This window comes from Geospiza fortis, unplaced genomic scaffold, assembly GCF_000277835.1.
Source record: "Geospiza fortis unplaced genomic scaffold, GeoFor_1.0 scaffold396, whole genome shotgun sequence".
In the NCBI taxonomy this organism is placed as follows: domain Eukaryota; kingdom Metazoa; phylum Chordata; class Aves; order Passeriformes; family Thraupidae; genus Geospiza; species Geospiza fortis.
This window is the reverse complement of record NW_005054345.1, coordinates 4,351,436-4,376,633: the sequence shown is the minus strand read 5'-3', so window position 1 is coordinate 4,376,633 and position 25,198 is coordinate 4,351,436. Positions and strand designations below refer to the sequence as shown.

The following is a 25,198-nucleotide window of genomic DNA, read 5'->3' as shown; positions in this document are numbered from 1 at the left end:
AAATTTTAATATCGTCAGCAGACAAATAGAAAGAAGAAAAGAAACAGTGGCGCTCCCACTCACGCTCCTGACAGACTGTGCTGTTGCAGAACCAGTTAAATAGTTTGCCCAAGGCCACAAAGAAAGGCTGTGGCTGAGCTGGAAGGGCACCCAACCTCTGCACATTTCCAGCCACGTGCACCAGTCCAGTGCTTTCTCCTAGTAAAGATTAACATATTCAATACTTCTCTGAGTACTTCTGAATAATTGTAACCACCACTTACTTTCATCTGAGTGGCTGTGAAAAGCTACATCATCCTTTGGTTTAATTTCTTTCCCCAAGAAAAATTGCATTTGAAAAGAGCACGAGCAAGTCTGGACCTGCCAATTACACTACAGTACCAGGACAGAAAAAAAATCACATAAAGTTATTCCTGATGTTATATATGCTCATGTCAGTCAGGGCCTCTAAAGAGCCAGAAAACATTGACTGCAACTTGTTCAAAGCAGACCTTACAAAAACACAGCTGGTCTCTGAGTAGTTGTAGGTATTTTGTGGCTATTTCATGACTACCATAGTGGTTAAAATCTGTCACAGTGGAGGTGCAAGAAGAGCTGGTTTGTTCTTTGCAGAACTGTGCTCATCTTCAAAAAAAGAGTGGTGAGAAAGGCATGAGGGAGGGATGGCTGTGAGAGCCTCGATGGTAACAAACTCACTCAAAACCTGCCCGCTTCTCCCTGTCCGTGCTGGAGCCCACGTGAAAACTGATTTTGTGAGCCAGAAAACAGGGCTGCATTCAGTGTTCACCAGCCCGTATGTTCCAATGCTCAAAGACAACCCACACTATTCATTAAATACCATAAATTAAAATTTATGGCAGGTATATGCATAATTTAAATCATTTAATGTATGCAATTTATGCCAAATAACAAAGAAAAATATTGCAGGATGCCAGTTCTGATTAATGTGATCAAACTTTACGTTTCTTTGGAGCTTCTCTTAATGAAGGGCAAGCAGAAATTTCCCCTCACTAACAACTTCCCAGCTCCAGCTTTACTTTCTAGCGCTTTTCCTTGTAGCACACATCATTCATTTTGCTGAGCAACTACATTCACTCCTATTAGGCAGCTATTAATTACTGGGCCCTAATGGCAAGGTGACAGTGCAACGCATCGCCATCGAGGAGTGCAGACCGGAAAGTTCACCAAGAACCAGGTTTGGAATAAAAATGAGATTTTGCATCCTCATCTCCTCCTTGCTGAGTGAATTGTGCACAGGGTGGACGCCCATGCCCAAATGGCCAGAGCAGGGCTGGGGGTGGAAAACTGGTCCCTGGCTGCTCAGGATGGCTGAAGGAATTGCTCTGTGCAGTGCCTGACCTGCACAGCTGGATTAGGATTGCTGTTGACAGGCATCCCAGGGAGAAGGGGAATAAGAAACAAAGAGGCAGGGAAAGCTGAAGGTCCTCTGGAAAGGAGGGAAGGAAGGGGACTACCCTCTTCTCGTTGCATTTGGAAACAGATGTTCTCAATATCCCCAGCTCCGAAGGGTAGGAAGTGGTGAGCACAACTTGGGGAGCGCGGGTACTCTTGGCAAACAGCGCCAGTTTGTTTTTTTTAACTTTCTGGAGGACTAAAATGAATAGTGGTTTTAGTGGCATTTGAATCTGTCCATGGCATCTTCCTATCTGCTTTTGAGATCTGCTTCCTCCCAGAGCCCTGGAGGAAGAGCCCAGCTGAGGGAGCAGCGAGCTGGTTTCACAACACATGAAACTCAAGAAGGGTATCTGAAAACCCGCACCCCAAACTGAGCCCTTCCACACTTCCAGAGCAGATGTTCCAGGCACCAACAGACTCGTGTGCCTCTATTCATCCCCTGCAAGCACTTTCCTCTTTAAAGGCATCTGGGGTCTGTTCTGCCATCGCCGTGCCGGGATTTATGTACGTTGTTCCCATTAGTGTTAATGGTAGTTAGACACATACAGCCATTCCTCTCACACTTCAGGAAGAGAACAGAGCCTTATGGGTGAAAAGTTTGCTATTAAGGATTCTTAATACAATGGAAACATTCTGTCTCTTTTAATTGTAATTTACGTCTAAGTGTAACCGCTCTGGGTTGGGAAAACCAGGATTCAGTCCAATTCAATTATGCAATTCTTGCCACCTGGTAAGCCTTGTTATTTTATAAAGAGTACTGTAGTAGAACTGGCAGATTCATTCATGCTCAGAGCGTAAGCGCCCTACACTGTGTAATCACTGGCTCATAAAGGAGAGCGCCACACGAAAGTCAACCGCTCAATTATAACACAATCTTTAAAAAGGAATATGCAAAACCACGAGGCGAGATTCCTCTTTGGTTCAGCTGGTTTACAATTACAAGTTCACTGGGGTCTTTGCTTTGCAAAGCTTTCTGGTACAGGTTCAGCCTCATGTTAAACCGGAGCTCAAGGCAGGGCTCCGGCGCAGCTCAATCGATCGGCACCTACTTGCAGATGCCGGCGGATAATCTCCATCCAGAGGGCATTGCTGGGAGGGGATGCTAAATCACAGGCCTGCAGGAAGGGTTTTATTGGGCTAATGCACATTCACTCTGACTTAGCTAATGAAGCTGCAACAAGATAATACAGGAAAGAAAAATATGGCCCCGGCAACTGGGAACGCTTTCATTAGCACCAGCACACGGGCACCTGACAGCCCATCAAAACCCCGTGCCACCCTCCATCCCCACAGGCTAACCAGCTTCCCCACATCCCATCCTGTTTAAACCCCTCAGCATCACAGCACTGACAGTCCCTATCAATGGCAGAGGAATACACATAATTTTTTGCAGTAGACAGTGAATAGATATAGCAAAAGCCAGTGGAATAGCTTTAGCCTACACAGGGTAGCAACCATCCAAGGGAAAAATTTTCCTTGCCTTCATCACCTTTGGCCAAGCCTCATCCATCCTCTCTGCCTGCTGCAGGCACTGAACAGGAGTTGGATGTTCAAAGGACATGGATCAGAGGGCAGGACCAAGACTCACCTACAATCAGCAGAAGCTTCTCTAAAGCCACACCCCAAGACCATAACTGGAAGGCTAGTTGTGTTTTTACCAAATAAATAGTATCTAAAGTTTATTTTGCAGTCCTCTCTCTCTGCATTTCTGTATTCCAAGCTAACAGCCAAAATTTGCAGTAGCCTCAGAAAGTTTGGAAACACTTGGAAGGACCCAGGTGGACTGGCCAGCTCTGCCACGGCAGGGACAGAGGGTCTCTGCTCATCATTGCTATTGTCACTGCTGTCATTTGGCCTCTTCACACCACTCCACAATTCAGGATGAGAATTTTCAGCCCATACTGGATGTCTGCTCCCAGCCAGAGCAGACTAAGCCAAGGTTTTCTTGCATGTGCAAAGGAGAGGGATGAGGGGGACATAGCCAGGGTTTACTAATTCCAGAAATACTCCAGGAACTCCCCACCTGACAGCTCTGCACCTCTGACAGCAACAGTGGGATGTTCTGAAATCTCACACCTTGTAAATAGGAGAAGCACAGCCCAATCATAAAAATCTAAAGTATTAATTAATAGTATAACTTCAGTTTGTATTCCAGCTCCAACATAATGAACCTGCCAATTTTGATTGCAAAGTGAAAACTCATCTCTTTATTTTGGACAAATAGGGTTAAGCTTCTTAAGCAATTCTTTGTTGTTTTGACTTCAACAATTTATGCAAATGAGATGTTAATTAGGGTAATTGTAACTTAAATTATGCTTGTGTAAACCTCTCCATTGGTAGGAAAGTGTGGGAATCCAGACAACTGGTATTTAAAGCAGCTGTACTAACTCACTTCTGAAAGCAAAGCATACCAAGATCACTTTCATGTCTTTACAATTTGTTTTTATGAGGTGATAACATTTTTACAAATACCATCATTTTTGCTTTTTTATATTGTAAGTGACAGTCTGACATTTTACAACTGGCTTATTGAAAACAAGAATTGAGCACTCTCGCTGTAACGGACATTAACTGCTCAATAGAGATTCACATGCTAATGAGGTGAGAGGGGCTCCAGAAAGTTTTGATAAATGCGACACACACTCTAACTAGCAGTGAATGTGAGTTGACAAAGAACATCTACACCAGGGTTCAATAAAATGTAACCCTTTAAATTAATCATACTGGCAGTATTTAATAGAATGCACAACAATCTCTTTTCTGATGGCTATAAAGCAGAAGAAATGCAAAGTCTCGACAAATGAAAGTTCCCACATTTCCCTCTTCACACTGCTACTTCCATTCGAACTCCAACAATTGGTAAAAAAAGGTAGTTACTGTAAATAACAAAGTAGGAGGTTTAATTGTTTCCTTCTTTTAAAGCAGGATGCTTTTCTTCACATTTATTTGTCTGGATTCTATTGAGCAAATACCCCGACTCGAAAGATTGATCATAAAAAGCATCACCGGTTGCACTCGGAAGGAAGTTTAAGGATACCGTCGGAAGGAAGTTTAAGGATACCGTACAGCAAAGAGGGGCTTAAATGACCAGCTTTCTGCCGGGCCTTTTTTCAGCCCAACTTGGCTATTTTTTTTTCTTTCACTAAATATAGCTTGAAGGAAAATACGCAACAGCGGTTAATCAGAAGCAGAAAGCAAAGTTCAGAGGCTTCATTCACACCGAACTCCCCAGACTTTGCTGAGATTTGCTCCAGTGAGAGGCAAAGCTGGAACTTGAGCGTCAGTATCCAAGCAGAGGAGATGGAAAATTCTTCATCCCAGTTGTCTTATGAGTTTATTTTTTATTTTTGTGTCCTGCCAGTCCTGGCCCAATGACACCAACCATTACACGTGAGCTTGCACGATCTCAGGAAATAAAACTACTGGAAGGCCGATCGCCTCCACACGTTACACTAAGCTGTTATTTCTTCCTAAAGTGACAATCCTTAATACCCTTTTTGGGTTTAGCCCGTTTTAATCTTGGCAGGAAGTGTAAATCTGTGCACTCAGCAGCATCACAGCCTTGCTGGCTGTCAAAATTTTGCCTCCGCCAATGCTTGAGAGGTATTCTTGTCATTTCACTGGGGTAGGAGACTTCTCTGTCTGACATACAAGATCTCCCCAAGTAGTACAACTTGCCAAAACGCTGGCACACATACCCTGCTCACTGCCTTTCATTTTGGTAACTCAGACTTGCTCTCTCAGCAGCTGCTGGAGGGCTCTATGCAACACAAGGAGGGAAAGAAAAGGAAAATATCCACGAATGAACCCAGAACAAAACCCTCCACCCATCTCCCCATCGCCTTTGGACTTTATGAGCTCGCTCCAGCACATGCTGAAGTGCTCGGCAGCGAGCGCTCGGGCGCTGGGCCTGCGTATCCCAACACGTGGCCGTGCTCCCCGAGAGGCGTCGGGGCTGCTCGGCTCCGCTCCGCGCGGGAATGGTGAGCCTGGAAACGCGAGCGAGCGCAGGAAGGCATGCTGCAGCTCCGGAATGGCCATTTAGCCAAATTGCATACCTGTGCTGTGTCAGCTATATGGTAGATTCATCTCATTCCATTGGTCTAATGGATAGCAATTGAATTTAATTAGCAAAACTACTTTGACTTAGTCTCATACTGTGCTGAATGTAATGAAATCTTTCTCCTCTCCCTCTCTCTCTCCCCCCCCTCTTTTTTTCCCCTCAAATAAAGAATGTCCTTAACTGCATTCCACCGTTAGAATATTAAAAGCTATATATGTTACTCTTAAGGACAGAGTACAGCCATCCCCTTTCACAGGCTTTAGATTTAGTTATTGTATTACATAACATAAAATAATTAAAAAGATACTTCGATAGTTACACACAGTATAAATTCAATTACTGCGATGTCTCCATTAAAAGCACTTTTATAGTATGAATAAAATGCAAATCCTCTTTAGAGATCGATACCAGAAACATAATTCTATGCTTCATCCTGAGAAGGAAGTTAGCCTTAATAAATCATCCTCTTAGATTAAAAAAAGAAAAACGTTTCAAAGATATGTATTTGAAGGCAATTCTCTGAAGCAGACATCCTGGTCTTATTTCTGCTGGACTCATTTTTTAGCAGCGAGGTTCACGGGCTGCACCTCCTGCTTCCACAGAGCCCCTGCCAAGGAGAAGGATGCCGAGGAGAAGAAAAGCCCCGGCCACGCGCACTGGCGCCGCGGCTCTGCCGGGATTTATTGAAACTCCCCGGATCCAGCCGCGAGAACTTTGCAGTAACTTGTCCCCCTCCCAAAATAAAAGTGCAAAGCAATTCCTCCAGATGAGTTTGGAGGGAATGTTCCTACCAAGCCTAACTTTTGCCTGGCTGGGCACAGCGAGACAAGTTCCTATGATTGATTATCGTGGTATCTCTGGATCTCTGACTTTGAACCATAACCTTTTTTGCGCACAATGACAGTTGGGACCTACCATTTGCCATCTGTAGAGATGGTGGGGGAGAAAAGGACTTAGCTTACATTAATCAACCAATTAAGAACAGACTTAAACAAAACACTAAAGCATAATAAAAACCTGACTGCTTAATAGCTTTCTATTCTTAATAGTTGCCTTCCTGTAGTCTGCTGAGGGGAGTAGAATCACTCTCCCCAGTCTGGGGCTGGGCACTACCTGATCTCAAACGGAGCTGAGGGTCATCTGTGCTGAGCAAGACCAAGACCCCTACAGCAAAAGAAAAATAGAAAAGTTTGGAAACACAAGTTGTAAATCACAGCCATACAATGTAGCTGGGCTCTCCCGTCAACTCTGATTATTAGAGAATTATTTTAGTGAGTGCAAAATTAGTAACTAACCAAAGACACAAATCACTGCTTCAGGAAAAATTAACCTTTTCTTTCAAAGTCTGGGCAGTATCCAGGGACCCCAGATATTTTGTCACTGCCCTCTCATCGTGGCTACATCCCAAAGGAGAGACTGAAATAGCAGCTGAATAAAAGGGGGTGGATTCTGCACTCGGCTGATCTGATGAGGCTCTGGAGAGAGGAGATCCAGAATCCAGTCCCAACAGCTCAGAGCCTAATTCTGCTCTTAGGGATGGTGGGTTAAACCACTCCTGTGCAAGATGGCAGAGAAATCTGGCTTTCTGTTGGGGGGTTAAGCAGAGACCTTGTGCAGTACACATTCTGCACTGTGGCAAAGAAGGAGAGATACCTCCACATTTCTTGTTTGCATCTGCAGCTGATGAGGTTGCAAGGCCAAGACTAATAAACTTGGACTAGTATCACCAAGAGGCACCACAGCAGCATCTTGAACAGCTACTTGTTTCTGTTGCCTCTGGGTACCCACCAGGGCAGCTCTAAGGAGACCTCTTGGATTGTCTACTTAGTGAAGCTCTAGGAGACCATGCATTCTCACTGATAAAAAATAACACATTTATTGGAAGGAATCACCTCTAAATCCAGGCATTTAATACGTGCCTGGATATTTCTAAATCATCCCTCCAGTGTGTCCTGCAAAAGTAACAGAGTGTGTTCTTGGTAAAAGAGATGAAGTGTATTTACGTCAAGGTGTACAAAAAACCCCTTAAATGACTCAAGATTCGAGCAGCCAAGAAAACGTACAGTGTTACTGCAATGAACATGTTTTTCTGATATTGAATAACTGAAATTTGGAACAAATTTGCAGAGGTTGGCCAAGATGGTCTCTCCATCCCTGTGCTTTACGTCTCTTTGTCTATTGTTCTTTTTAATATATTGCATCTGTAAAAAAAAAATTGCAACCTACTTTATACAATTACTACACTGAAGTCCCAAGCAATCTATCAAGTTGTCATACATTTTCTTCACATTAAACCTTTTTAAAATCTTTCCTTTTTTCTACATTTCAAGAAAATGCAGAAGAATATTGGCTTGGCCCAAAAGGCAGCACAGTGAAACGTCGTTCATCAAATCCGGTAACAAGAGGAGTTTGTGATACTGTGTCAGGAGAAGAAATAATCCCCGAAGTGGCATGTTGAAGTTTTGGAAGGTTTGTAAATCAAGAAAATTCAGACCATCAATAAACCTGCAATCAACGATAAAAATTGGAAAAATTCCATGTGAGCTGGTTCTGGTTACGGAGGTTTGGTGAACTCCCTTTTTGCGGCACTTCAAGCACCCGAGACAGGGATCTGAGGTTGCCGCTGCTCTGTGTCCCCTGAGGGAGGGACAATGACACGGCCGGGGCTCATGGGGCGGCCGGACACCCGTCTGGGTCATGGAAAGCACGGCGTTACCAAAGACTATTTATTATTAAGGAAAATGCTTTCATCTGTTGATGGCACCCAGAAACAATGAGCAGGAACACGAAGCAACGGGTGGGTGAGAGGGAAGGCGAAGGGAAACCGGGAATTATTTCAGCTGGAAACTGGACGAGATGCTGGGAGGAGGGGGATTATTTTGCCCATTAGTTTAAAAACTCTCCATGCCGAGGTTTGCAGCATTTGAGTGACCATCTCTGCAGCAGTGTGCAGAAATAGAGATATTGCCTTAATGTCCATCAGGCCTTGATAAACCAGCTCCATAAGGGATGGGATAAAGCTCTAAGGATGGGAAGACGATGATCTCTCTCCTAAGAACTACAGGGAAAAATTTTACCTCAAACTCTTCCTCTATCCCTCTTCCCTTTATTGCCTACTCCAAAAGAGAGTCCCTGCATCCCCTGGGAACCTGGGAACTCCCAGATACCACGGCTGGGCACTCATCGCTGGGTGCCAACACCTTTGGGATTGTAAGATAACATAAAATAAAGGCAAAATGTCAAGTGCTTTGCCTTCCATGGTTTCGAAATGCCAAAACCTCCGTCCCTGAACCAGGCTCGCGCCGTCGGTCCCACTTCTTGCAAAACAAAGAAATCTGTTTAGGCTCAGGAAATCTCACGTGTTACCGCACTAATTTGAGCCCAACTGCATTTGTGGTATTGTCAGGTCTTTATGGTTAATTATCTTCTTTAATAATTCCATGGTATGTGATTTATTAAACAGGCTCCTTATTTGTAAACAAAATCAGAGGCACAAATGTGCGGCGATAGTCGCACTTCCTGGCGAAATAAGAGGCAGACAAAGAGCCCTAATGATGCACCAAAAATGCTCACCAAAAGTGTACTCTTTAAGAAGATCACCAATTTAATGCTTTTTGTATTTCATTTATCAGCCATGTAGTCATCATTCCCCTCCCTACCACCATCTGTACACACTTTCCCAATAGACCATCACAGCTGTCCCGTTTCTCACACAAACAGTACCTTTTATATGCTTCCCAACTGTTTTTAATAACTGTTCTGTGCACAGCACTGTACTTCCTTTGTTTTCTTTTTTTCCGCCCTTTTTTAAAAAAATATGAAAAAGAGATATAAGCCAAACAAACAGGTCATCGTCACAATCAGTGGAGGAAGGCAATTAAAATGTTAAAAGCTTCCATGGCCACTGACCCATCCTCGAACCACGCCAGTAGCCCCAGCACAGAGCTGGAAAGTTCCCTGGAGAAGTTGCTAAGGTAGACAACACTTGTTAAAAAAACCCACGCACATGAGCAAGACTGCCTGAGAAATCCCTCACCCTTTTTAATGAGGAAATATTATTAATATTAAATACTGCTTCTGCAACCAGAGAAAGTATTTTGAGTCTTTCTAAGTCCATTTATCAGCTCCAAGACATTGCTGCCCTGTATTTTGGAACTGTGTGGACAGAAGTGTCCCATTCTCTTTTCAAACTCTGACTCATTTAACTCTTTCCAAATGCCCTGTGTATCCTGACTGTGCATCATGGGTGCTCCTGACTTCCTTTCAGCCACCCCAGACCTGCCAGAGCCCCAAACTGGGAAGAACTGCAAAAACTCATGATGAAGGCGCCGTGCAGCCAAGGTAACTCAGCCCCAAGCCTGGGCAAACAAAGCCGCTTGCAAAAGGCAAAACTGGGAAGAGATCCAGCCAGGAATGGGGACAAAAGCAACAATTCCACAGTGATCCATCTCATGGAAACCCACCCTACCAACAGGACATTCAGGAATGAAAACTCTCTATATTTGCTTTTGTCCAGGGCCATGTCCACAGCGAACTTCAGCAGGCTGCAGGGAGATAGAAGCACACAAACAGTCCCTCCCTCTGCACCGTACAGGACCACAGCAGATAACCCAGCTCTGAGATGGGACAGGGACACTGCTTATACCATCCTCATCCCCCAGACAGAGCTTCACACCCTGGGGCTGCTCACTGCGAGACACACCTCACTCTTCTAGGGGAGAGCTTATTACTAAAGACCACGCACATGGAAAACAACTGGTCCGCTCAGTTCTCACCATGATTTTGCCCTCCAGCTTTTGACTGAAAAAGAAACAATGTCCATGTTTAAAGTAGGAGTTGAACACATTATTTTGCCTAGAAATCACGTTCATATATCTATGTTAGAAAGAACAGACACCTTGAAGATGCACTTCTGAGACACAAGTGTGCACCCCCAAACAGCCCTGGGCTCCGTGGCTGGGTGTTTGTAAAGGCATCTGCCCGGGAAGAATCTAAATCAGAACTGTTGAAGGTGATATCCTTCTCTAAGAAAAAGAAAAAAAAACATATCCTGACCACAAAAATCCCACTCTCAACTGATTGCTGTGTGTTTTTCCCAACTTTTCCAGAAATACCCAACCTCCGCCCGCCGCAAGGGTTTGGCTGCTACCGAGGCTGGTGCTGCCCCAGCCAGGCAAACTGCTTGTGAAACTTTCACATGAAATTATGCAGGGCTTGCTTTTTAGATAATCAACAACTACTTTTCTCCTTTTAACACAAAACCCGAACATAAACAGGTTTGCTGGCTATTTTTAATGAAGTCCTTGTGGCATCAGGAAAAGTCCTCATCACCAAACAATAAAAGCATTGCAGTGGCTATCCTCCCTAAAAGCATCCCAACAATAGCTGGGCTTGAGAAAAGCATCCCAATACAAAGAATTCATTCTTCTGATTTACTTGAAACTACTTGGCCTCAAAAGGAAAAAACAAAAACAAGCAAACCTGAATTAAATTTAAATTTTACCCTATGTTTCCACCATCACTCGGGGATTTGGCCGTTTTGTTCTACATCAAATTAAAACCTTATTGGGCAAAAAGATCAGACAAATTTCAAGTGAATACCCTTAGGATCAAATCTGTTTGACAATGTATTTTTGCTTTAAAATCTTCAAAGTGAGTGTTTATCTTGACAATAAATGTAGCAAGTATCTAACTTGTCTTTTGATACCTTTACAGGAGTGCATCCCTGTTCGTTCAGTGCATTACAAGGTATTTTAGACACAAAAATGGTGATTTACCCAGACCCCATGTTTATTACAAAGCTCAGGCAGCTCATTATCTGTCCCTCATGCACAAGATTAAAGTGGTAGATGCAGAAAAACACAGCATGAAAGAGGCTGTCCCAACACTTTTCATTTAGTTCTTCACCCCTTGTTTCTCCTGAAGCCTTTGGCAGACTGTGCACAGAGCCGAAAACTTTCCCCTTGCCAGGGGCTTTCCAGAGTTTAGCTGTAAGGAGATGCCTCCCTATGAAATACTCCTCACGAGTTTGTAAATGCATTTTGCAACCTAACAATCTATGCATGGTGGATTTCCCAGGCTGAAGAGCACTCTTGCTTTTCCATTATGTGCTACTTAGAATGATGGAATTGTTCGGGTTGGAAAAAATCTTTAAGAACACTGAGTCCAACTGTACTGAAAGTGGGGTGACAGTGGCTGAGATGAGAGGAGAGATGCACAGCACAGAGGAGAGTGCAGAACAGGTTTAGAGTTTGTTTAGAAACTGATGCTGTGGGCATGTCACGGACATGACAAATGGATTAAACCAAGGAGCAGAAACAACACTGGCTACCTCTCTGTGGCCAGGGCTTGGTGACATGGTGGCAGGTCGGGAGGATATGCTGTCACCTGCAGCTCTCATGGGTGGATGCCATGATGGTTTTACACCTGTGGAAGGTGTGTTCCACCCCTCTGAGCACCTCTCTGCGCCACCATCCAGCTCCCCATAGTCACAGCAAGAGCTGGGGATGGACACAACCTCCCCATGCACCAGGTGAGATGGGAAGGAGAAGCCCACTGAGCAGTGCCCCCAGGTAACACCAGGGGCTTCCCACTGCACCCTGAGGGTGTCCTGCTGGAGGAGACCTCAGTGATACACCCTTCTGTGATGCTTTTAAACCACCTTCTTATATCGTCCAAGAACCCAGAGCACCAGCAAGTTTTCTCTCATTGACCAAACAACCACCAGGTACTGCACTCACCAGCACAGCCTGTTCACCTGGCCAAATAACCCCACTTTGGATACCTACCAACCCCACGGTAATTTTTTGCTTTACTACAGATATATCTTACCCCAAAACATGAACATGCTGAAACATCCAATCATGTTCTGGCACGCATGCCAAAAAAAAAAGCCCATGGCAACAAAGACGACAGCTTGCCAATGGCAGCTGCTGCACGCACACACAAAATTAAACTATATTCTTCTGAAAAGGGATATTATTATGGCATTTGTTTCCCCCCACCCTCACCCATTCCCTCCTAAAATAAAGGGGGAAATATCAACACATCTTAAACATTAGGAGAGATGGATTTGAAAAGAAAAAAAAAAAAAAAAACCAAAAAAATGAGGCATGGGATGGAGAATTTAGGGTTTAATAGGAGATCCAATTGGGATTGGGGCTGAATAAATGGAGCCGCCCTGAAATATTGGCTCACCTACGGGAGTTGTATGGCATGAGCAAGCAAAACATAATTTAGGAGGCTTGAGGATGCTCAATTGCCTCAAGTTTGGTCAAGCCATCCCTCGGTTACAACACAAATCTGCAAACACACTTGTGTGCATTAAAGAGCAGCTGATGACACCCATCCCTGCCTCCTTCCCCCCGGTGTGGACATGCTGAGTGCCTCCCGAGCTGCGATGCAATGCACAAGGGAGCCGTCTCCTCACTGTGAAGATAAATGTCATATTGGACCTCTGACATCATGTATTCTCCAAGTAATTATTTTTGATATCATAAGAGTTGTACAGGGTGCACAATAAAATTAAAAAGTAGAAAGCAAGGTTAATAAGATTATCGTGTTGGTATAATAGGTAATGCATTTTGCAGTATATCCTTAAATCTGCCCTCTCCAAGCATAATTAAATAACTGTGATTTATATTTTAAAGGAACGCAGACAGGCCGTGTATCCTCCTACCCACATATGCTAATTACTTTCAGCCCCTAAAAATCACACAGTTGTTTGCAGCTTTTTAATCCTCATGTGTAAATAACCCGACTCAGGTCCAAGTTATGAACAATAAAGTCCAGGAAACTTTCAGAAGAGCTTGTCATTAAACCCGTCTTGATTTTATCTCACTGATCTAATGGCACTGAGGTGCCGATACCCACAGGAAGGAGGAATGACTCCCCGGGGTCTTTGCGCTGTGACACCGGGACAGCACTCGGACTGGGAGGGTGGATATTAATGGAGATCAACACCCTTCAGGAGGAGCCAATGGATGTACAAGCCCAGGACACCCTGCCTGGGTCTCTCCGTGGGTCTGGGTGCACTGTGGTGGCACCGGGATGGCAGGCCACACGAGCCCACACGCTTCGCTCTAGGCCGAACTCAACCGCGCCGCTCTCCATTTTGACTCGCACGTGAGAGCCTGGCACACAAAATGGAGGCCCTCGTGTGTTTTACAGGCAGCGGCTACGAATCCAGCCCAAATCCACCCGCTCTACGTGCCACATCCTGCTCCAACATCCCGAGCCACGATGGTGCCACGCACAGGGTTGAGCTCAGGGGTCTTACATCCACCCCTGGGGTAAGGACACGGGGCGACGGTAGCTAGAAACACTTCATATATATAAATACTCTGTTTTCTCTTTGAAATTAATCACAATGCAGTGATGGGTTTGTCCAGATGCTGCCCTTGCAATTTGGGATAAAATGCTGCAAGCCCCAGATGAACTTGCTGGGATAAAACTGCCCCACGACCCAGGTGTTGATTTCAGTCACAGTTTTTGGCGGCTCCCATAATGCAGGAGAGAATTAACAACAACCAGAGATGTGGTTGCACCACATGAATGGGGAAACCAAAGCGATTGAAATGAATTTTAGTCCACCAACAAGGCTTATCTACCACAAGCCCTCACCAACATACGGAAATGTCCGGGTCGGCTGCTGTTAGGAGGCTAAAATAATTTCCCCCGAATTTACAGCCTGTAATTTAATCATCAGCTCCAGCCCTTGCCTGTGAGGAGAGGAGCAGGGGCAGAGCCAGATCCATGGCTCCCAGTGAGGATGCCCCAAATTCATTTTGCCAGGGACAGTCCCCGAGGCCTGGAGGGTCCCACATGTGTAGAAAAGTGCAGGCTTTTGGGGAGGGGTTGCGTTTTGCAGCAGTGGGTTGGAATTTGTTTGCTGATTGTAAAAACCTCACCAGTGCCTAAACCAGAAGCATCAGGGGGAGGAGGAGGAGAAGCCGTGAAGAAGCTCAGGGCACAGAAAGCAAGGGATGCCCTTTCCTTTACATGTAAATGGGGAGAAAATACATAATTGTAATAATAAATAGTGGGTTTTATGAACAATTAGGATTCCACTGTCTCTTTGAAGGGTTTGAAAAGCTGACACGATGTTTTGGGTTCTCCAGATTCAGCTTTGAGGCCTCAACCAACAGAAACATTCAGCCCCGCTGTGTACAGCAGTGACCACAACAAAGATTGTGGTTTCTCCCACACTCGCCTTAAATAGATCTAAATTAATGCTATTCATCATTGGGTGGAAAAGAAGGGAAATATAAAAGTGCAGTTGCTTGTAGAAAAGCCAGAAGCATTGGGCAACTTTCTTACCACTCACAGGCTTCTCCTGCTTCTGCACCTCGAAGCAAGGAGACATGGAAATAACACACCCTTATACTGTGCAAACCCATCACCTGGAAAACATCCTGGGCATATGAAATACGCCTTTATCCCGTGTTTATTTGTTGTTGCTGTTGTTGTTGTTGGAGAAAGGGAAAAGCTAAACCACACGACTGAACTCCTGCCAGGGGTTCGTGATAGAGCAGGCCGTCCCGAGTGCCGCACCAGTTAGTATCTGAATTATCACGGATACTCACCGGCTCAGTTACACCCGCACAGGGAGAGCAGTTGTCCCACCTAAATCCTGCTTCTGTCAGCTCCCACCCTGCTCGTGGCTGCAGCGAGGGAGAAAGGGAAAAGCTAAACCACACGACTGAACTCCTGCCAGGGGTTCGTGATAGAGCAGGCCGTCCCGAGTGCCGCACCAGTTAGTATCTGAATTATCACGGATACTCACCGGCTCAGTTACACCCGCACAGGGAGAGCAGTTGTCCCACCTAAATCCTGCTTCTGTCAGCTCCCACCCTGCTCGTGGCTGGAGGGAGCAGCCAGTCCTGCCCCCCAAAGAGGAGATCATCCAAAGGTGGGGATATCTCTCTGTGCCACACGGGGTGTGTAGGTCGCCGTGTCTCATGCGTGCCCACGATAGGTGGGTGCATGAAATTTGGGGTGTTGAGGAGCTGTGGCTGTCCTCTCCTCACCTCTCCTGACTGAGATAAAGACCCAGGCTCCCATCACTGACTTTTTCTGGGTACTTTTTGTAATGCTAAAACAACACAAAATCTGCCTCCTCCCTTTATTCCTTGAGGGCAGAAATACTGTGAGATGTCTTAGTGTCACTTTTTTTCTTTAAAGCTACAGATGTCTCACTTTGGCAAAAAATAATGGAGCAGAAAAACAACTCTATCAGCCCACAAACACTAAAATCTCAGCTGACCGTGGATCTGCTCAGGTTCTCCTGGGCATGCATTGGGAGCCCTGTGCAGGGAACACATGTGAGATACCTGCTGCGAAGCTGCCTGAAGTGTTTTTTTGGTAAGAGTAAATGCAATCTGTCTGCAGAAAAAAACTTTAAGGACTGTTTTGGATATAGACTGGAACAGCCATGAGCTGGAATTAGGTTTTTCAAAGCATTATAGGTGGAAGGAATGTCACGGATGCTTTAAAAGTCTTCAGATAGGCATAAAAAGGACATATACATTACGCATTATCTCCACAGAACAAACACCATTTGAAAAGTGCCCCTTTTTAGCTACCATTATGATCTGTCTAAAGAGCATTTTGGTTGAAACTTGGGAGGAAAGAAGAAGAAGGAAAAAAAAAAGCCCACTGATCTTACACCTGCTCTTTAGCAGTGGGAAGTAGGTTCTCAATCTGTTAACATGACCATCTGGCCAATCTGCATATCACGGCTATCTGGATTACCGTACGATGGAATGACAATAACGTAGCCAAAACAAAAGTAAAACGCATCAAAAACTAACAGGAGCGCAAGCCCTTTTGATTTCAAATTAAATAATAAATGTGGTATCAGAGCAGAGCGAGAAAGTCAGCTAAATAATTAAAAATGAGCCTTCGCTGTGGCATAATTAAGTAAACAATATGGTGTGTGTTTCTGTATGAGCCAGCAATAGTTTCCACCGTCGAACGCTCCACTTTAGCAGAGCAGCGATCAGGAGTTCAAGGCGCTTCGACAGCTCTTTCAGTGACGTACGGCATTGTCAGGACACCTCTGCCACCCCTGCGACACCCGGCCCGGCTGCGGCTATTAACAGGATTAATGCAGCAACAATCAATACCAATTGTACTAAAAGATTACAGCGCAAAGCCTTGGGTACCTCTCGGACCCCCCGAAACCTCCACGGGTACGGGAGGGCTTCTGCATTAACCCATCTTTGGGTTATTCCCATCGATGCCTCTTTATGGTCGTCCAAGGAGAATATTTTAAGTCCGTTGACGGGAACATAAAATGGGTCGAGCTTAAAGGTCAAGGTCATGTGCTATATACCACTGCCCAGCAATTAGCCACAGAGCACATCTAGAAGTCAAGTAAATTTTCAGTCACAAAAATAAGGGTGAGTTCTGGCACCTTCGCTGCCTTCGAGTCTAAACGCTAACAGAAAAATGAGCTTACATAAATAAAACCTAGCTCCAGATTTTTTCTGAAATTTGGGATTTTTAAATGTCCTTCTGAAGGATTAAAAGATTTTCTCTGCCACAAATACCTCGCGAATTTAACTCTCGCCCAAAGCGTGTAACGATGGCCGGCCAAAAAAATAAACCGGGCATTGCAGCATCGCCTCCTGGCCCACCATCCCGCTTCGGCCACTGGAGAAGTCTCTAAAAACTGTGACCTCTCAGAAAATTTAACTACTTCTATTGCAATTCTATTCTCCAATCTGACCACATTAGCAGGAGGAACTCCAAAGCAGTAAAAAACTCCAGAAAGTTCTCGGTTGAGTGCCTACTAATGAACAAAGGTTAACTTTATCTAAAAGGTCAAATGCCTGGTGGCTAAGGTTGTGACCTTAACAACTTAAATTGTGACCTTGCCACGTGCCTAGTATATTGTAGATTCTGATACAGATCATCTGGTAAAGGACCGGTCATAAATTAGCTTTACTGTTCGACTCCCACAAAGAAAACGGTTTGCCACAATGGTTTCCAACTTGTCATTTGATACAAGAGCAGAATAAGTGAAAACTAAAAAGCAAACCCAAGTTCAGGGTATGAAAACGCCGCCTGCTTTTAGTTAAGCAGATTAGAAACTGCAAACTGAGAGCAATACTCTAGATTTCAATACATTTTTTGGTCAACCTCTAATTCACAAAGCACCGATCTTCCTTTTTTTTTTAATTTCTTTTTTTTTATCCTTTTAATGAAAATTACATGTAGTTTGCCTATTTGCATATTTTTGTTTTCTCTTTCTAGCCAGTTCTTAAAGAGAATAATTGATTTCAGTAGCTTTGTAAGAAGCACTATTTAAATCTGTGCACATGTGTTCCCTTACAGATGATAGTGCCTACTGAAGGAAAAGCGTGGATTCAAAGCAATAATTATCCTACATGTTTAGAAGGAAAGGGACATCTTGCTGCCGAAGTCATCTCAAATAAGGGCATCTTGGAACAGAATACTCCCCCCAAGAAAAGAAGACGAAAAGTGGGGGGAAAAAAAAACCCACAAGAAAAAGAGAAGCGAGCACTATGGGTGAAAAGGTCACAATGGTTTTGGCACGTATCTTCAAGCACGTTTCGGAGTCTGTGCCTCCTGCCAATACTGGCAACTTCTCAAAACTTTTAAGGAGGTAAAAACATTGTTTAGTGTTTACAAATCTTCTGTACTATAGCAGATGCTTGTCAAATCCGCTATATGTAAGTTGACCAGCCTACCTAATATTTGCGCTGGTGACTTCCTCCTTATAAATACGTGGTCCATACATTTGGGGAGCGAGGTCTGATGGAGTTGGAGACAAAGGACCCTTAATATTTTTTTCTTTTGTAATTTTCCTGTTGCGCACCCGGCACAAGCTGCCATTACTGCGGGTCTGCGGGAACCAATGGCTGTCAACTTGGCCAATGTTCAGGTGTAACAAAGACTGCCGGGATACATCGGAGGGGGGAAAAAAACGGGAAAAAAGGGGGGAAGAAAAAGAGGTAGCTCTACGCAAGGCTTTTGGTACACCTCTGTGAAGCCACATAGTCAGCGACCATGCTGTGCCACCTCCCAAAAAACATCTTGTCCCCCTCCCCGCTGAGGTTTAGCAGGAATATGCCAGCACACACTCCTGCATCGAGAGCACAATGCAATGCGTGCAATCAGCAAACAACGGCCAAAAACACGGCGCAGTGCGCTCTGCACGGGCGCGCGGCTGCTCACACAAATCCCCAAATCTAACCCCAAAAACCGCGCCAAGGGCTCGCGCCGACTTTCTGCGGCAAACACTGAATCTGAAGGACAATCGGTATGATCGCTGCCTGTTGATGACAACGGCAGAAATAAATAACAGTTCGCTATCAAGGCTACTATTTGCCACCAGCGTGCTGATAAGATGGTATATCCCTAATCGCAATATTGAACTTTCATAACGTCTATTGCCTGACTGTTATAACAGGAGAGATCCCTTGAAGATCCCCGAAATACTCCCACCCCTGGGTTTGGTCCTTTTCTCCCCATCCTACATTTCTGCGACCCTACGTGCAAGCTGCGCCAAGACCGTTGGTTTCTATCAACGATTTGTGCACTCCACAGAGGGCCTGGGAAATACAATATGGATCAGTATTTACCGCATCACACTATATATAAATCCAAATAATAAAAACCTGTGTGCTGTAGATCAGTAAATAGACATTTATAGCTTCTATTTAGATATCAAAGCATTTTAAATTTGTCAACACACTCCAACATGCGGAGGAGGAAACTGAGGCAGACAAAAGGGATGCGAGTCCATGGTCCCCTTGGGGTTGGTGATGGAATAGGAGGTGACCTGAAATGCCCCAGCCCCAAGCTCCCTTCAGTTAGCCATTTATCCATAACGCTTCCTTCACAGTGGCCATAATAAAGCGCAGAGTAAATAAATAATTTTCCTCAATATTTGCCTACTTCCCTTTCACCATAAATGTACAGTATGATTTACCACCTCACACCGAAGTGCAAAGTAAATGCCGCAGCTTATCTGTAGGAAATACCATGAGGATACTCAAAAGTTGTTTCCGAACAGGGATCATATCTGTAAAATCCCAGCGGCGACATTGCCTAACACAACAACCATGGCAGGGACTCAGCACAGAAAAACTTTGGGGAAGCCAAAACTTTCTGCAAGACCCTCTGAAAGAAGTTGGCATGGGAAATGCAGGCTCCCTGGGCTGTAATTTGCTTGGTTTTCTTACCGATAAATATTTATACAGAAGTGGTTTCTACTAATATGATTCCTCTCTCCCCTGCTCCTCTGTTTTTCCAGCCAGTCCAGCTCCTCAGCTCACAAGTCCGGATACGCTGGGTGACCCACGCATCCCTCACATGAAACTCGGGGCACTGCACTTCACACACATATATTTTTCTGCGCTACAATCACTCAGGAGAACTACAATAGCATTTTATTTTACCCAGTCAACATACTACACATCCTCTGAGCACGCCGAGTCATGCCACAGGCAGAGCATACTTTGTGTTGGAGTCTGGCATCCCAAGATTTTCATCACACGTTAAAACATCTCAGCCCCTCCTGATAAGCACAATATTGTCAAATCAGGAATTTTTTCCAAGACCTGTTTAGCTTTTAGGTGTATAAATTGTGATCTTTTGAGGGGGTTAAATGTCTCCTTTTCCCCCTAGGGTTACCCAGAGGTTTGTTTCATGCCCACTCAGACCTGATGACTAGGTTTGCTATCAAGGAACTGTCTTCTCTTTTCCCTCCAATCCTGCAGGGTTTATGTTCCCCATCTAATCCCTGTGGGGCGAGGATACCTGGTACTCCTGACCCACAGGCCTAAGGCACCTCCTGGACAACTTTGTGCATAACATTTGCAAACTTTATTTAAAAAAAAAATTAAATTAAAATCTATCTGCTTTCCCCCAAAATTAGGCTAAAGGAAGCCGCGTCCGCCTGCAAGCCCTCCTAGGACAACATTTAGGGTAACACCTGTGAAGAATGCCCGAAATGCTGTTAACCGCGGAAAACAAGAGCCACTTTTATGTGGCTGTACCTTAAAAACAAAAAGTGAGGGGGGGAGTTTTGGCACCCTCCTCGCCACCCCGGGAGAGCGATAACCGGCATCCCCAGCTCCCTCCCCAGCTCATGCAGCCGCCGCACGGGCACGGCACCCGGCACGGAGATAACCGAAAAGTTGGAGAAGGTGGTAGAGAAAGGCACTTACCTGCTGCGTGCACAAAGTATGCCAAATATAAATCGAGTTCCTTAACAGAAACTCCTATATGGTGGGGCTGTACGCACAGCCCGGGGTTAGAGCACTGTGGGGACTTTACAAGGCGCTCGCCATCAGTACTTTCGAGCGGAATACCTTTAAATAAAATCACCATAACAAGGTCCAACCTCCAGACCTTATCTGCCTGGCGAAGGCAGTCAATTCTTCTCATCTTGCCCTTCTGGTCTGGATTGGAAAGAACGCAACACGGAGGCTTTTTTCCTGTGACTGTGAGAACAAAATCCTCCCGAAATTCAGGCCTGATATCTTTCCGGAGCTTTGCCAGAAGTCTGGATGCCCATTTTTGCTTTACCTCGGGTTTTTCACTTAGCAGTTCGTCCTTCACGGCTCTCTCTTCCTCTTTTGACATGCGTTTTTCATGTTTTTTGAAGTATTTTCTTTTTCGGGCTTGCAGGTTGAACCATGTGTACGCAAACGCTCGGACGTGAGGCAGAAGTGCTTCGATGAAGGGATGAAATTCATCCTGAAAAAAGTTACAGAGAAGGGTTGATGTCACTGAAACCATCAAGAAAGAGCTTTCAAAAAGAGGGCTTTTGCGGGTTGGTGAGATTTGGAGGGTGCTGATAAATTTTAAGGGCCGTGGGACACCTCGCTGATGGACTCTCAACCCACCAGCACCGCATTCCCGCTTCCCTTTCGCGCCGACCCAAAACCTCTACTCCCGCCCCCCAAAAACAGGGTCCAACTTCAACCAAGCGCCCAGATGGAGATGGTGCAATGCTGGCGCCCTTTCCCCAGTCCCCAAACCGTTTTTTTTTTTTTTTAAAAAAAAAGGGCAGAATGAGTTAAAATCCAAAAACTCCTTTGCAAGTCCACTTGCAGAGCGCATATCTCCCTTTGCTCTCTCCCTGACCCCGCTGCTTGCGGTGTAGCCAGCGTTTGCCCGCCAATTTGGCAAATCCTAAACATTTGGATGCCAATCAATGTTTGTATGGGGAAGTCTAAAGTATAGTAAAACTTTCCCGAAGATATATTTGGAAATAGCAGCCGGCAGAATAGTAAAATGCCACTATAGCTGTATATACAATTACAATGAAGGGTGGTTTTCACTCTGGTTCCTAAACAGTGAAAGGAGCGGCAAGTATCGCGGTCGATTTATCCCGCGAGCGCAATCATAACCAACACTAAAACCCTAGAAAAAGCAAGCCTGGCAATTTATCTTTTTTTAAATATTTTTGTTTATATTTAGCAAAAAAAAAATCCCCAAAAAACTTGCTATCTGGGCATATTAGGGAAAGTCAAACTCTGAGCCTTCCTATAAAATTAAAAAAAAAATCCCCAAAAAAACAGGAAAAATTGAAAAATGTGGTAACAGAAAACTGTAGCAAAACTTGTGCAAATACGCAAATAATTATTAATTGTGTCAAGATTTTCAGATATTTAAAAAGAAATGCCCTACTCGGAAAGTTAGTTTGGCCATCCGGAGACACTGTTTGCTTTGTGTAACGAGGAGTTAAAGATCACCCCTCTCCCCTGGCACAAGAAAAATCTCAATTAAAATTATGCTGACACTAAAAAAAGGCGAGAAGACCCCTTGATTTTTCTTTTTAAAATAATTTTTTTTTCTTCCTCACTAGGTATTACATAAATCAGCCAAAGAGATCAAAACATATTATAATATATGGGGGCCATGCTTCTTGTTTTTTCCCTGAATAAATGAATGACCCAACTCCAGGCTGCACATAAAAATGTATCCAGCCTATGGGGCCTGATCCAGCGCTGCGTGCTGGGGACGTCCCTGCTCCCAGTTCCTCCTTTTCTCAGGATTGGGCCCTCCAGGAGGGAAAAATAAAGTAATCTCTGCAACATTCTCCCCAGCATGGGAAAAGCCACCCGCTACCCACCCCGTGTGCGAGGAAACATCGGGGATTTTTCAGATTAGCAAACTAACTTTTTTTTCTTCAATTATCCCATGGAGTACATTTTCTACTCAAATCATTGTGGGTCATGCAAATATGGTTATTAAAACAGACATCTTACTTCCTTTCAACACTTTATTTTAATTTGCATTGTTCTTTTCAGAAATTATGAAAAACTGAGAAATCAATAGTAGAAATATCTATCAGCAAAATCCGGTCATAATTCAAGACCTTCTGCTGACTTCCCAAAAGCTTTCATTGCACTTATTCTGAGTGGCCTAGAATTGTAGATACTTAAATCTGTAGGTAGCACCATTGCATTTTTTTTTATTTTAAACACAGATTGTTAAAAACTTTCCTAGCAGCACAATATATTTCACTAGAGCAGAGCGGCAGCAATCAAAGTACTATGAATGATTATTAAAATAAAAGCAGGTAAAATGAAATAAATCACTCCAGTGATTGGCACATTCCTCTTTTTTTTCCCCCCCTCCTCTATGGGAAAAGATGATAGTTTCAAATTTCAATAAAGTTTAAAAAAAAAAAAAAAGATTGCTGCGAGTTTGCAGTCGGCAGATTCAAAAAGTGAGAGGAGGCACAATCCCAGCACATGGAGCTGCTCTCACCCACCAGACACAGCTCTCACGGGGGAAGAGGCAGGGGGGGAAAAAGAAGAAAAAAAATAAAATAAAATAAAAACTACAGGTCTCTACAAGCTATTAAAAATAATAAACCCTCCCTCCTGATCCCTCCTGTCCTTCCCTTTCCCCACTCAGGGAGAGTGAAGGAAAAAAGGCCTTTTGTCAAGTGGAAGTTTATCTGTGAAGGTACACAGAGCAAAGAGGCTCGACAGCCCACAGCGAGCCAGGGCAGCGCTTCCAGCCTTCCTACTTTCCAAACACGTCTTGGTACATCCTGAAATATTTTAACTTTTCTGCTTTAAGCAGCGCTTTGTCCTGCCTGATCTCATGTGCTCGGGACTTTTTTGGCTCGGCGTTGGATAACATCCAAGAGAGAGTTGCTTTAACCTGCGCTAAAGCTGATTTCTACGATGTGAACCTGAAAGGGGAGGTAAAAACAACACCCAAAAAGAAAACCTTTAAAAAAAAACACTAAACCACTTTAAAGGGAGGGGGGAAAAAAACCAAGATGCTTTTTGGTGCAAAGTCAGGGTCTGTGGCTGAAGTAAACGAGAAGCACTGCTGCTCAGGCGCGAGGTGTGCACGTCCCTATTACACCCTAATGTGTCTTTTCAAAATGGTGTATGAGGAGAAAAGGTTAACGACTCATAAACAGACCAACTTTCAAAGTGTCTTGGTAAACACACTGCTCCGGAAAATCGCACCGCCTCAATCTCGGCGCTGAGGTATTAGCAAAGTCCAAGTGGAAATAAAAGCAGCCAGGACTGATCAAACAGAACTGGGCTGGACGCGGGCACGGGGGGGGAGCAGCTTCTGCACAATACAAATTTTTATTTCAGTGGCGCTACAGCCCCCTCAAAAAACCCAAAAAGTTTTGGAAATGTGTCAGCGCAAGTGTGCTAACAGATGTGCAACTTGTCTGCAGCCTCGCTGCAAAATAGCAGGATTTTAAGGAACTGGTAGAAAAGGCAATGATCTTTCCCTTTCCACAAGTTAGCTTGAAGGGAAACTCTGAAAGTATTTGATAAAGCTGTTTGCTTTCCCCCCTCAGTGCTGGATGGGTTACCTAAAAATAAAAGACACCAGAAAGCTGGCAAAGCAATAATAAAAAGTTAGGGGTTTTCTTTATTGCACTCCTCTCCGAAGTTTGAGGATACAGGTCTTCCGAGAAGAGCCCGCCTGTCTCTAAGCAGCACCTAAAATTTGGGCTGCACAGTTCTCTACTGTTTATCCCAAAATTCTCCTCTGCTCTCCAAAAAGGTGTTAAAAAACAAAACAAAACAAAAACCCTACGACAAAAGAACCCCAACGCCAACCCAAAGGCGCCTTCGACAATGTAATCCTGCAAAGGAGGCTTTGAAACAATGTATTTCTGCAGATCTTTTTGAAATTAAGCCAACTACAGTGACCCTTGCTAATTCCATTTGCTTGTAAATCTATGAGGAGATGTGCATATGTTCCCCAACTATTTCCTAGCTCCTCAGCAGATATGTAAATGGAACGATGTTTGGATTTTTCCTGACAGATGACACAAAATGCTTGTGCCATTTTGGTTCCAGGGCTTGGATAAATATGCTCAGAACCAGCATTTTTGTTTGTTTTCCTTTTCTAACCCACTTTCAAGAGCTTCTCTTTAAATCTGAACCAAAAGTTGAACAAAAAAAAAAAAAAGAAAAAGAAAAAGAAAAAAAATCCTTCCAAAAACTTGTATCAATAAAAGCTCTTGAAACGATAAAATAAGAAATTACTTGCAATAGCTCAGGGCTTGCCCCCTTTTTTCTATAGAAAAATGACAGAATCACCTAATTGATCCTTCGGAGGGAAGAGTTTGTCAGGAGGCCTCTAATCCTCCTATTACTTTTCCAAACGTGCAGCAAGAATGCCAGATTTTCCTAACGGAGTCAAAGCACACGCCTGGCTTTCTGCTTTTCTTTTGATAAATTAAAAAAA

General features: G+C 44.2%; 1 protein-coding gene across 9 annotated transcripts in view; it reads right to left on the bottom strand.

The window, feature by feature from the left end:
- The window catches only part of NFIA (nuclear factor I A), a 348,500-nt gene that overhangs the window by 221,661 nt on the left and 101,641 nt on the right, over positions 1-25,198 (bottom strand). For all 9 annotated transcript variants that reach the window (XM_031058563.1, XM_005422969.2, XM_031058564.1 and 6 more), the window contains exon 2: positions 20,680-21,211. In XM_031058563.1, coding sequence (XP_030914423.1) covers positions 20,680-21,211 — 532 coding nt within the window. The remainder of the gene's footprint in view (positions 1-20,679; positions 21,212-25,198) is intronic.